The sequence below is a fragment of the Eurosta solidaginis genome, chromosome 3, assembly GCF_040869045.1.
Source record: "Eurosta solidaginis isolate ZX-2024a chromosome 3, ASM4086904v1, whole genome shotgun sequence".
Taxonomy (NCBI): Eukaryota; Metazoa; Arthropoda; class Insecta; order Diptera; family Tephritidae; genus Eurosta; species Eurosta solidaginis.
The window spans coordinates 264055221-264068706 of NC_090321.1; the positions used below are offsets into that span (position 1 = coordinate 264055221).

The window sequence follows — 13486 nt, forward strand, 5'->3', positions numbered from 1 at the left end:
GGTCTGTAATCTGATGGATTTGAAGCAGGTGATCTTCTTAAAACAGGCACTACAATTGATTTTTTCCAAGCGGCTGGAAAGTGTCCACTTGAGAAACAGTTATTTAGTATGTGAGTAAGAGGAGTAATAATAAAGGGGAGTATAATTCTTATACATTTCATTGGCATACCCTCACTACCCACTGCATTCCATTTAATTGACATAATAGCCTTGATGACGTCCGACGCATGGACTCCTCGGAAGCCAAAAACAGTGAAGTTTGACAGTTTTGGAGGGTCACTATAAAGTTATTTAAAATATCTGGATCGATCTTGCACTTCTCAACCACTTTACCATGAATTCGTAAGCTGCTCAGGTTTCTCGACAGATCTTTCGATAGGAGAGAGGGATCCAATTTACGACGATAGAACCTTATTTTTTCTTGTCTTATCACAACATGTGCTTTGTTTCGTGCAGTTTTATATAAATTCCAAGCAATCAGAGTACGTGACTTTCTCCACTTGGAGTGCAGCATATTGCCTTTCTTTATATAAGCACCATGATCATGGACAGGACTTATTACTGATACAGATGATGCGCATAGGGACATGCCGATCAAACAAGTCAATAATTATATTATGCAGCTGCTCAAGCTTCTCATCTACAGTCTACAGTTACGTAATACCAGCAATTGTTCCAGCACAAGCTCGAGCAGTCACGACACATAAAAGTGGCATCAGATGCGGGACAATTGAACTGAACATTCAAAGTGCAAAAAATTAAATCATGGTCCGATATAAAGCAAAGTTGGTCAAATTTAAGTACAGAGGTTAGGTCAGAAGTAATAAAATAGTCTAAGAGGCTGGGATTTAAAGTATTATCATATCTAGTGGGCATTGTACTATTCACCACAAACAACCCAGCGGTTGATGACGCAAAGAGGTAAAAAATCACAAGCAAATGGGACCATAAATTATTTTTGTTCAGGATTGGTCGGCACCTGGCACACTTCCTGGAAAGAAAAAAGTCGAAGGTTGTGTTCATAAACTGCCTATGTTATTGTTTACCATCCTGTTTCAAGCATATGAATTAGGGGCTTATCAAACCGCTGAACATTTTTCCAATTTTGACGGGAAAGATGTATTCTGGTAAAAGCAAGTCTGTCGTCGTTTTTTGTATATAAGGCTCAGTAAGAGTCCTATTATGGAGTTTCTAACTAAAAGTTTGGCATCTGCCTATCTCTACAAAATACTTCCACTCAACGCTTTTTTTGTTTTGGCTAAGTAGGGAAGTAACCGCTTTCTTTTTGAAATAGGCGCGATATACCTCCGAATACAATTTCGGCCGAGCTTCTCTTCCAATTTGCGTCCTGCTCCTTTTTAATTTTTCCTTCGAATTGGCGGAATGTGTCCCCAATGTTTTACGTCGAATCCAAACAGCATCTGCAAGGAATATGAGTTTTCACTGAGAAGGTTTTCACGGCAGAAATACACTCGAAGTGTTTGCCAAATCACTGCCGAGTAGCGACCGACCACGTTTAGAAAACTTGATTGAAAAAATGTGTCTATAAATTTTTGATGTTGCTTTGCTCGAGAGCTGAACTCAGAATCTTGGGTGTGGTAGGCGGAGCATGCTACCACCACACCCTGGCGGCCGCCTCAATAACCTATATTACTATTTTTATTTACTTAGCATGTATTTAAACCCTGATAAAAAGCTTCAAAAACGAATTGGAATCGTTCAGTTTTTGGCACATAAAACGCAAATAAGACAAACGGCGGAATATAAGTTATCGCAAAAGAACAACCTTTAACAATTATTTTTATAGGGTGCTCGATTGAAGCACTGCTGATTTTTGATTAAATATTTGGCAATAAGTTGTCCCTATTATTTTGCCATCACTGTAAGTACATTTGTACATACAACAACTAAGGGTGTATAAGTTCGGGTGTAACCGAACAATATATACTCAGCGTGAGTTTCAATTGTACAGTTCAATTCAGATAATACACCTTTCTAATCCTACTGAGGTATATTTTAAACACAAACTATTCCCAAAATTAAAGCGAGTCTAAGTTCAGGTGTAACCGAAGTTAAATTAATGCTGCTGTTTATTTTACATCTTATTAATATCATTAATGTGAAAGTTTAGCTGTTTGGATGTCCAGTCGCTTGTCTTTGTAACTCAATCACGCAAGAAAGGCTGGACGGATTTGGATGAAATGGCACACATATACCCAATAGTCTAGAAAGATCTACTTTCTATATGTTTTTGAAAAGGGGGACGTCCAGCCCCCTAGAAACATTTATAATTTTATTTTATTTTTTGGTCTTTGTGACTGAATCACACAGATTTTGATGAAATTTGGGACAGAAGATATACAATAGTCTAATGGCTAAAATATTTTTCGAAAATTGAAATAGGAGAGTTCTACGACCCCTTCGAACAGTTAATATTTATTAATTTTTACTCATTATAACTTAAAGTACACTTTAGTATTTTTTCGGGACTATTTGGGATAATTTGCGGACCCTTCAGAGATATTTATGGATGATTTTCAGTATCCGTACGGGATTCCGATGTGGTAATTTCGGAATTATTTTGGGACCCTTCAGGGATCATTTCCGGATGGTTATTGAGATCCATCCGGGATCCCATCAGGCTCATTTTGGTACTTTTTCGGGATCATTTGCGAACCTTTCCGAGATCATTTCTGGTTTTCGGGATCCGTTCGTGACCCTGTCGGAGTTATTTCGGAACTTTTTCGGGACTGCTACGGGATCATTCCGGAATCCTTGTGGGATCATTTCTGAATGATTTTCGGAATCCCGTCAGGGCCATTTCGGGACTTTATTTTTTGTATATACATACGTTTTATATACGTATACGTCCGGAATACCGTCGTGGTCATTTCGTGACTTTTTCTGGACTATTTCAGTATAATATGGGACCCTTCCGAGATCATTTCTTGATCGGCTCAGGATTCCGTCGAGCTCATTTCGGGATCATATTGGGACCCTTCCGGGATGATTCCTAGATGGTTTTCGGATCCGTCCGGGATCCCGTCAGGGTAATTTCGGGACTTTGTCTGAACTATGTCGGGATCATTTAGAGGCCCTTCCAGAATATTTTCTGGATGGTGTTGGTTATGGGAGCGCGTCAGGGTTATTTCGGGATAATTTGGGGACCCTTCAGTGATCATTTCTGTGTGGTTTTCTGGAGCCGTCTAGGATCGCGTCGTTGTCATTTCGGGACTATTCCGGGACCATTTGGATACCCTTCCGGGAGGATTCTTGGTGATTTTCGGGATCCGTCGGGGATTCCGTAGGGGCCATTTCGTGCCTTTTTGCGGATAATTTTGGGATCATTCGGGGACTCTATCAGATTATCAGCTCATTTATTTCTTTTTTGCTCTATTACAAAAATAAAACATATTAGGCAGAAATAATTTTTTAAACAGATAACTTAATAAACAGGCTAACGTGAATATCCCATATATTTTATTTTCTGCTTGCGGACGGGAACTTGGGTAAATGCTAGTATTCATATAAAAGCCTTGCATGTGTATCGAATTTTGTTTCAAGGGGTTTTTTTTTGAGGCTATAGAAATGTTGTGTAACGCTTGGACGGATTGAGCGGTGGCACCGTCCATTGAAAAAAAAAAATCTCCCAATTTCCTCTTACAATAAAACTTGGTAAGTGAAACATCATTGATATATAACTATTTTTCGCTAAGATATAGCTTATTATTCTTGTTTAGGACCCTTTTAAACATCCTTTATATATAAAAAGTGGGCGTGGTTTTAACCTATCCCCTCCATTTTTACTAGAAATATTTCCTGCTATAAGGAAAATATATGCACCCAATATTATTACAATCCGTTCATTTTTTTCGAGTTATGGCTCCCGAATCAAAGAAAATTGCTTGGTTAAAAAAGGGGGTGCCAATTTCAAAAATTTGAATTTTTTGCTTTTTGTTGTTATAATTCCACATCGGAAACGAAACAACATTTTTTTTTAAAGATATAGCTTATTTTATTCATTATTGCCTTTAAAAATCTTTTATATAAAAGTGGGCGTGGTTCCTAACCGATTTCGTTCTTCAAATTTTGTTATGATAGGTTTAACAGTTTTTGTTTTATGATTAATAAAAAAATTTTATTTCAACATTGCAGGTATATTATTTACTTAATAATCAGGTTTTTTGTGTTTTCGAAAATGTTACATATGTGAAAAATGGGCATGGTTATCATCCGATTTCGCTCATTTTAAATAGCGATTGGAGATGAGTGCCAAGGAACTCATATACCAAATTTCGATAAGTATGCCAATATCTACTCATGTCATCGTGTGCACAGACAGACGGACGAACGGACGGACGGACATGGATAATTCAATTTCTTTTTTCATACTGAGCATTCTCGATTCGTTTATGCCGTTGCGATTAACCTTTATGTTACCAAAGCTAACAAGTACTATGTGCAAAGCACGCTGTGTATAAAAAGTAGGATTGGCTTTCAGGCGATTTCGCTCATTTTCAGAGCAAACAGCTGTAGCTATGAAAAAAATGTTTATGTCAAATTTCGTTCGGGCTGGAAGATTTTTGTTCGACTTATGGCATTAAAAGTGTTTGAATGAGTAACAAAAAAGGGACGGGTTACCCCCATTTACACAATTTTTTTATGTTTTGTTCTTACCTCAACCATACCACTACTGAGTTAGAATATCAGTCAAATGTAGTTATTACAAACTATGTTAAGGTTAGAACTTTAGGAAAAGTGGGCATGGTCTTTAACCGATTTTGATTATCTTCATTCGGTCTTTATAATTTGGCAAGCATAGTCCCCAATTTCAATGTAATATCTTTAACGGCGTTTGACTTACGGGTTGTTAAACTTCTAAATTTTCTTCTTCTAAATGTGGATGGTGCTACACCCATATTCCAAAATTTGTTTGAATTTATGTTTTGCGTCATAAAACCAATGCACCTACCAAATTTCATTAGCTTAGCGGTATTCGTTTTTGAATTATGTCATTTTTTCCATTTTTTCAAAATTTTCGATATCGAAAAAGTAGGCGTGGTTATCATCCGATTTCGCTCATTTTCAATACCAATCTATTCCGGGTGTAGATCAGCCCGTAGGCCGAATTTGGTGAAGATAGCTCGTGTTAACGGACGGACAGACGGACATGGTTTAATCAAATTTTTTTTCGCTGCTCATGATTTTGATATATGGAAGTCTATATCTATATAGATTTCTTTATGCCAGAACAACCAATTATTATCCAATCAAAGTTAATATACTCTGTGTGCAAAGCACGCTTAGTATAAAAAGTTTTGTTACGAAGCTGTATGGGCGGACCGTAGAAACGCCGTAACAGGGAAACAATTTTTCGGCTTTTTTTACCGAAAGTGTACAAAAATTTATACGAGTATGTAGCTATATGCACACGATTCGCATGCGTTACAACATTTCATAACCATATATATTATTTCTAATTGCTGTTTTTATGTACGGGTCGCTTTTTCGCTGTTATTTGGAATCCAAATCTATAAATAACGTTTTGGTTGTAAAGTTGGAGATTCGGGCTATTAGCGAAGCTTTGGCAAAGTTTGGTCGTAGTGCTTTTGTTGAGCTATATTTTATTCAAATAATTTGCTAAAAATAAACGATTGTGAGCAGACAAAGAAATCTATTTGTACTATGGCACTATTGTGAATATTTGCACTGCATTACCGGCAGTTGCTCTCACACCCCAGATAGGAGCGCCTGTAAGTTTTAATTGATTGATAGAACCGCTGATTTCAGTTGATATTTGATAAGAGACTTTAAAGCCGGAGTCATTGGTGCCGTATGTCGTATCGCTGTATCCGTATCCCTGACGTAATCAGCTGTTTATCTTACGACGGTAAACCAAAACCCAATTGGTTGGCTACGATACGGTTACGACCTTAGCGGCAATCGAATGCATTGATTCTCATAAGGTTGGTCGAATCAGCTGTTATAAGGTTACCGATACGGTTACCGATAAAGCACCAATGTCTCCAGCTTTAGATTGGTTGCGCAAAATGCGCACGGGTACGGCACGTTACGTAATAAATAAAAAATAAAATACATATGTATATGGATGGATTGTATATTTATATAAATTAAAATATATATATTTTAGTTAACTCTTTTCTATTGGAACTACTTCTTAAGAAGACATACAATTTTACATGGACATACATTGAATAGCAAAGATTAATTGGTTAACAATCGATTAAGAATTTCGTGTCGTATTTATGAAATTTGTAACACGTAATATAATTTGAAATATTAAAACCGCTTTGTCTTACCTAAGTATAAAGCGAAGCGCACATTTCAATTTAATCTACATGTTAAGAGCATAACAAAAAATTCTGCATACTAATATATTTTTATAAATGGAATCCCAACTGAGATGCCTTGTCTTTGTACATACGTTTTTAGCGTATTACGTGTTACGGTCAGCGACTGAAAACCATTTTCAATTAAGCGATAACTATGCAACTATTTCTAAAAATTAGTGTAAGTGATGGATCTTACGAGTACTATATGTTGCGGCTCGTAATACGTAATATGGTCCCTGATTTGTTGTCTGTATCTGTGCCATAACGACTAACGTAATCAGGATTATACATGTTTTTAAGGAAATTCAGTACGGCATCTTTATCCCAGCTAGCCGCTTTATGACATTGTGAGCAACTGGATTCGCTGGGAAATTGTATTTTGGGGAATTTCGGATCTTCAGTTGCATCGCCCGCTGTACGATTATTTACTTCGTTATGCGCCTCCCACAGCCAGAGTGCGGCTTCAGCTTTACTGGATACATGCCAAATTTTGCGACGCTCAGCCATTTCCTGAAGAGAGATTTGATAAAACTGATTATCGAGCACTACAAATAATAATAATAATAATAATAATAATAATAATAGTATTAATAATAACCCCAGTATTATCGAATCCCTACCAAATCAGTTTTCTTGCGCCCGGGGCAAAGAAAATAAACATTAGCAATTGCTGTTTTATTGATGTCTGTCAGATCACCAAGAAAACATGGTTTGTTTGTGATCATAATGGCACTGGGAGCTTACTAATCAAAGCAAGGAAAGAAATATTAAGAGCTACAAACACAATTAAGGGGTTTTGGCTGTTTGGTGTATATGCTTAGGGAATGAGAACGCAGAGGAGATGCGACCAAGAAAACTGCAAATAAATGGCCCCCCCAATTTCGCTACAGTTCTTAAAGGAAATAATGACAAATTACATTCACAATGGTATTGGACAAATTTTCGACCACGATCAATCTAGAAGTATATACCCACTCAGCAAACATTCGGATTCAAAAAAGTGCCGTAGAAGACACGGAGCGTTCACCCTCATTATGAACTCATTTAAGAGCCCGAAATGGGTGTATTTCCTTGCTTGCATTGGTTCTCAGATGTGAGCCTTATTTAATACATTATGTGAGTCTAAGTAGGAGTACGATCAGACTCCCATTACTCCTATAAAAAGCTCATAATTTGCTTCCTATATAACTCTTTTCGAAAAGAATTATGTGCTTTATTTTAGGAACATATTGCGTTAAAATTGGAGGAACATATCATTAAATTTGGTAGTACTTGCCCTCATAAATCTAAGTATTGCTTTTTGACTTATCAGCAGCATTGATTATGCCAGTAGCATAAAAAGTACTACACTGAAAGAAAACAACTTGTAAAATCAACCGAGTTACGGGTCAATTCAACCGATATTTCTGAAAATTTTTATACATCGCAAATGGCTGTTGAGTCAACTTCGCACAAATTGTTGATTCTGAATTAAACGTGGAATCAACAAAAAAATGTTCATCAAAGTCACAGGTATCCTAAGAAAATAAATACAATAAAAAACTTGTTTTCTGAAGATTTAGGTGTTGCTTCTTAAAGGCCTTGATTCCAGGATTATCGCTGTAGTAGGCGTAGCACGCTACCACCACACCACGATGACCGTCTAGCTCTGGTGTGATAACTAATACGTCCGACACATAAGCAGTTTTTCATAGTTTAGGACATGCTTATGCATTATGAGTAGATTGCACGTATTTTTATGGAGAACGGTAGAATGAGCGACACTGGCGCCATCTGATATTGAAAAGTGGCCAACTCCCCAATTTTGTTCCAAGCAAATCATAAGAAGAAGAATTTGACATTTGCTTTGGCTAAGGGTGTTGGCACACTTTACAAGTGAAATTATTTTTCCCACTGGTTGGTAAATTTTCTAACAATTTTCGCAATTAAAAACTGCAATATAAAAATCGAATACGACACCAAATATGTTAGCAAGTATTTTTGTTGTATAGGGACAATGTTTACAATAGTGCTTCGCGAAATTTTGTATGTGAATGGGCAAGGCGTAATAAACTTCAATTGCCAAGTCTGAAGTTCCTTCATATTTACAAATGCAACATTTTGGTTGATTGTGGCGATGTTATTGGAATGCATAAGCTTGTGCTAAATGCATCTGTATGAAAAATGTCATTGCGTCACGGCCTTAACAATCACTAAGGCCGCGGAACAATAGGGGGACTCATGATAGCATATAAACTTATAAGGTGTAAAATTATATTCATTTACACACGCGGTTATATGAACGCACCTAGTAATACTCTTGATAAACTTGATTGTTTTTCAGCTGTATTATTGCCAAACAAATTTTTTTGATTGTTATACAAATTAAAAAATACCAAGATTAAGTGAATAATCAAAACTAAAACGCCTTTACTTGCTGATGTTGGAGATTTCTTATGAAAATGCCGGCTGTAATGTCTGCAAGGCTGCATTCCTTTGAGTTTACCGCGTTTACACAATGAAATGTGCGCGTAAATTTATACAAATTGTGTAAATGATTTTTCATACAAAATTTGACAGCTCGTTTACGCACTAGATAAATTTATACGTTTACACACTTTATAAGGCATTTATACGGTTACATGAGTCCCCCTAATGAAATTTTTCATGTAGATGCGTTTAACACAAGGTTATGCCACAATCAGCCAAGATTTTACGTTGAAAGAACTTCAGACTTGGCAGTTGAAGTTTATTTCGCCTTGCCCATTCACTTACAAAATTTCGCGAAACACTATTATAAACATTTTCACTATCGTCATCATCATATGAAGGGCTTAGAACCAAAAGGATCTAAGTAACATCGGCGTTGAATTGAGATAATTAAGGTTAATGAATACAGGATAGTCAACGAATTCAAAGGATGTTTACTGCAGATGGAAAATAACTGTAAATTTCCAAAAATTATTGCAAAAATTTCTTAAATTATTGCAATAAAATTTCGAACGTTGATTGCTCGGCCAAAAGAACATGTAGAATTTTTTCGAGTATGCAGTCTTGTAGCCCGTTTAATTTTAGTATAACAAAGTGCTAAACTTAATTTCGTAGGAAGTCTCGCTGATTTTTGACAATTTTTTTTCTGGATCCAAGCGCACTTAGACCCTTTTGGCTCCAAAAATTGTTGCAATAAAATTCCGATCGTTGATTGCTCGGCCAAAAGAACATGCAAAATTTTTTAAAGTATGCTGTTTTGTAGCCCGTTTAATTTTAGTATAATAAATTGCTAAACTTAAGTTCGTAGGAAGTCTTGCTGATTTTTGGCAATTTTTTTTCTGGATCCAAGCGCACTTAGACCCTTTTGGCTCCAAAAATTGTTGCAATAAAATTTCGAACGTTGATTGCGCGGCCAAAATAACATTTCAAATTTTTTCGAGTATGCAGTTTTGTAGCCCGTTTAATTTTAGTACAATAAAGTGCTAAACTTAAGTTCTTAGAATGTATCGCTGATCTTTGGCAATTTTTTTTTTCTTACGAGGATAAGGACATTTTTCCATATAGAAAAAATTACGTTAAAAAATTCCTATGGGGTATAACTCAAGAAAAAAATTGCCAAAAATTAGGAAAATTTTTTGCAAAACTAAGATTAACTTACTTACTGGCTTCAAAACTGCTTACTCAAATTTTTGCGAATTTGGCATACATTAGGCATAGTTACATTATATTAAGTATTTACAGAAAATATACAACGTACAGTTCCAGTTCAGCAAAAAATTCGCTATTCTTAACAGTTTCATTTTATTTTATTTTGTCACTGCTATACGATGATGTATTTTCATGTAAGCGTGCTTTTACATTAGTCAAGTATTGAACCCAAGTCTGGGGCACAGACGAGAGAGGGGAGAGGCTTCTTCACCTCTTTCAAATCAGCGAGACTTCCTAAGAACTTAAGTTTAGCACTTTATTATACTAAAATTAAACAGGCTACAAAACTGCATACTTGAAAAAATTCTGCTTGTTCTTTTGGCCGAGCAATTAAATTTTATTGCTTGGAGGAGCGCACTTAGATCTTTTGGCTCCAATCATTAATGCAATAAAATTTAGTACGTTTTTGGCCTGGCAAATATATGGCACTAAAATGTCCAAAATGCCTTGGATCGCATTGTCAACAAATATACACTATATTAAATATACAAATATGGGTATAACTCAATTTTAGAAAAAATGTCACTTAGATCCGTTTGGTTCTGAGCCCTTCATATATATTACTTTTAAATGCTGTTTTTTTTCGGATCCCTTTATCGCTCTTATTTGGAATCCAAATCTATAAATAAAGTTTTGTTTGTAAAGATGGAGATTTGGGCTATTAGCGAGTTTTTTATTAAAATAATTTGTTAAAAATAAACGATTGTGAGCACACAAAGAAATCTATTTGTACTATGGCATTATTGTGAATGTTTACCGGCAGTTGCTGCCATACGTCAGATGGCAGCGCAAGCTGTAAGGTTTTAATTGATTGATAGAACAGCTGATTTCTGTTGATATTTGATAAGAGACTTTTATATACTTGCAACATATTTTGTGTCCTATGCATTTGTTTAATTGCAGTTTTTAACTGTCAAAAATGTTAGAAAAGTTACCAACGAGTGGGAAAAATAATTTCACTTGCAAAGTGTGCTAGCACCCTTAAAAAAAAGTAAGGCATGATAGCCTCCGAAGATATTTTAGGCCGAGCATCTCTTCCAGTTCGCGTCGTACTCCTTTCAGTTTTTTTCTACAAATTGGCGGTACGATACCTACCTGTTTAATGCCGACTCCTAACGGCAACTGCAAGGCAGATGAGTTTTCGCTGAGAAGCTTTCTATGGCAGAAATACACTGCCGAGGGGCGACTCCGCTTAGAAAAATTTCTTTCTCATTGAAAAAACGTGTCCCTAAAATTTTTATGTTGCTTTGCCCGGGAACCCAGGATCTTCGGTGTGGTAGGCGCGCCATCATACCACAACGGCCGCAAGCAAGCAAAGCAAATGTCAAATTCTGCTTATGCTTTGCGCACAACGAAAGTTGGAAGTTGGCTACTTTTTCATGTCAGATGACGCCAGTGTCGCTCAATCTACCGTTCTCCATAAAAATACCTGCAATCTACACATAATGCATAAGATTGAGTTAAACGCATCTATATGAAAAGCTGTTTATGTGACGGGCTTTTACTGTCACCCCTTAAAATACCAATGAAAACTGTTGAAATATAACAGTGGCTGTTGATATTACAGAAATTTGTGTGGCTCTTTAGTCATAAGAACAAGTAGTAAGCGCGGTGAGCGTAAATTTCTCTTTAAAACTTGCTCATGCATTTTCATAATATTGACAGTTGTCGCTGTTGAAACGACCGATGAGATCAGTCCTTTTATTAGAAAAATCAGTAAGAATGATTCAGAATCTGTAATTTTTACAGAATATTGTTAACTTGAGCTCAACAGTTTCTTCTGTGTTGAAATTACTTTACAAGGTTGCCCTCTTGACAAAAAACTCCGTTGAATTAACTATAATGCGATGAATTTTACTGAATAACTGCTAATTACTGCTTCGAAATTCATGACCGGATTATGAGGGCCGTAAATTTTTGTTGTTGTACTACTGACTTCATCTGTCTGGCTTTATTGCGTCATGGCATGTATTAAGGGCCAATTAATGGTGACTTATCCATAACCAGATAAAGCAGCTGATCGAACCATCCTTATGGAAATCAATGTAATCGATTAATGATGCGTTACCATAACGCTAAAGCCATAACCATACCATAGCCAACCAATTGGTTTTTGGTTTTTCGCCATATCCATAACCTAAAAATATTTGATTTGGAGAATTTATTAACTTTTTGTAGATTTTATTTATAGTTTTGGATACGTTTCCTCATTTTTATGAAATTTTGACGATTTTTAGGTTAAGGCACCAATAACTGATGGAAATTTGATATGGATAAGTAAAAATATGGTTATGACTATGGCGTTAGGGTTAAGGAAGTTTTATTGGCCCTTAAAGAAATGAATGGAAATTTATATTTTAAACTAGGAAAAGCTCAAGTTTGGCATACGAAGACAGTATGAACTGCTTTCTTATGCATTCTTAAGAAAGCACACCACAATATCAATTGAAACTTACCTGAAAATGATTCGAGCATTCCTCACAACCGAAAAAGAATTTCACATAACCATGTATGGCTCTTAAAACTTGTAATGGTTCACGACAAATATCTAAACGTTCCGCTTTTATCGTTAAATAATGGAAGAGCGTCCATAGTGAACATGTATAGCCGCGTTTATTTTGCTGTGAGCTGACACAAGCAACAAAATTATTTGATGAGAATATCGAACCATGTTTTTTGTTCAACGTTTCTAATTCATTTTGAATATTTGCACCAGATAATTTATCTTTTGCATTCAAAACAAATTTATTAAGGTGACGAAAGACTTCATCACCTTTTGCGCCAAGTGGATGATAGTTTTGCAATACTTGTAGCATATTCTGCAACGCTGACAATTATTCACCGTGTATTTTATTTACTTTTGGTATTTCATTGAATAGCATTTGACGTATAGCCATTTCCAGATCAGCCTAAAATGAGAACAAAATACTAATTAGAAACACTTGTTTGAACATAATATTTACTCGTATTGTTTTTAGAAAAGAACGGTTAGGTACTTAAATATTAACATAATGATATATGTATGTAGATAACTATGTATGTATAGTCAAATGGTAAAGTTATCATATTTTGTTATTATTAAACGGCATTTATGTCATGAATTCTTAGAAAAAATAACTAAAATAAACACTAACTAAAACAAAGAAACATTTTTAAATTTCTTGAAATCTTTCCTATCGATGTCAAGTGAAATTTACGAGGGCCTTGGGATAAGAAGCTGGAAACTTGCACGCGCCTTTGTTTTGACGTTCTGTTAATGGAACTTCGGAAGGCCAGAACATACTAGAAACGTGTATATCGATGCTTACACATTAACGGAAGGAGATCCACCTGTTTACTGTTTATGATCCAGAAATACATAAGTATGTACATTAGAGCGGGTCAAAATTTTTTTCCATCAGGACTATAGCAAAAACGTAATCTACAGATGATTCTAAGAAAAATTGCTTAAGACA

General features: G+C 35.8%; 1 protein-coding gene across 1 annotated transcript; it reads right to left on the minus strand.

Moving 5' to 3' along the window:
* Positions 1–6120: 6120 nt before the first annotated feature.
* Positions 6121–12880, minus strand: LOC137247134 (sulfhydryl oxidase 1-like). The gene is made up of 2 exons (XM_067778211.1): positions 12488–12880; positions 6121–6863 (listed from the first exon to the last, which is right to left on the minus strand). The coding sequence occupies exons 1-2, from the start codon at positions 12845–12847 to the stop codon at positions 6555–6557; spliced, it is 669 nt and encodes a 222-aa protein (XP_067634312.1). The 5' UTR covers positions 12848–12880; the 3' UTR covers positions 6121–6554.
* Positions 12881–13486: the final 606 nt, after the last annotated feature.

What these genes read in the sequence shown, in the direction of transcription:
- LOC137247134 (XM_067778211.1), bottom strand. Translation starts at nt 12,847, where the DNA reads ATGCTACAAGTATTGCAAAACTATCATCCACTTGGCGCAAAAGGTGAT. An exon ending in AATGCTCGAATCATTTTCAG is followed by an intron (nt 6,864 to 12,487) that starts GTAAGTTTCAAT and finishes ATCTCTCTTCAG; the next exon opens with GAAATGGCTGAGCGTCGCAA.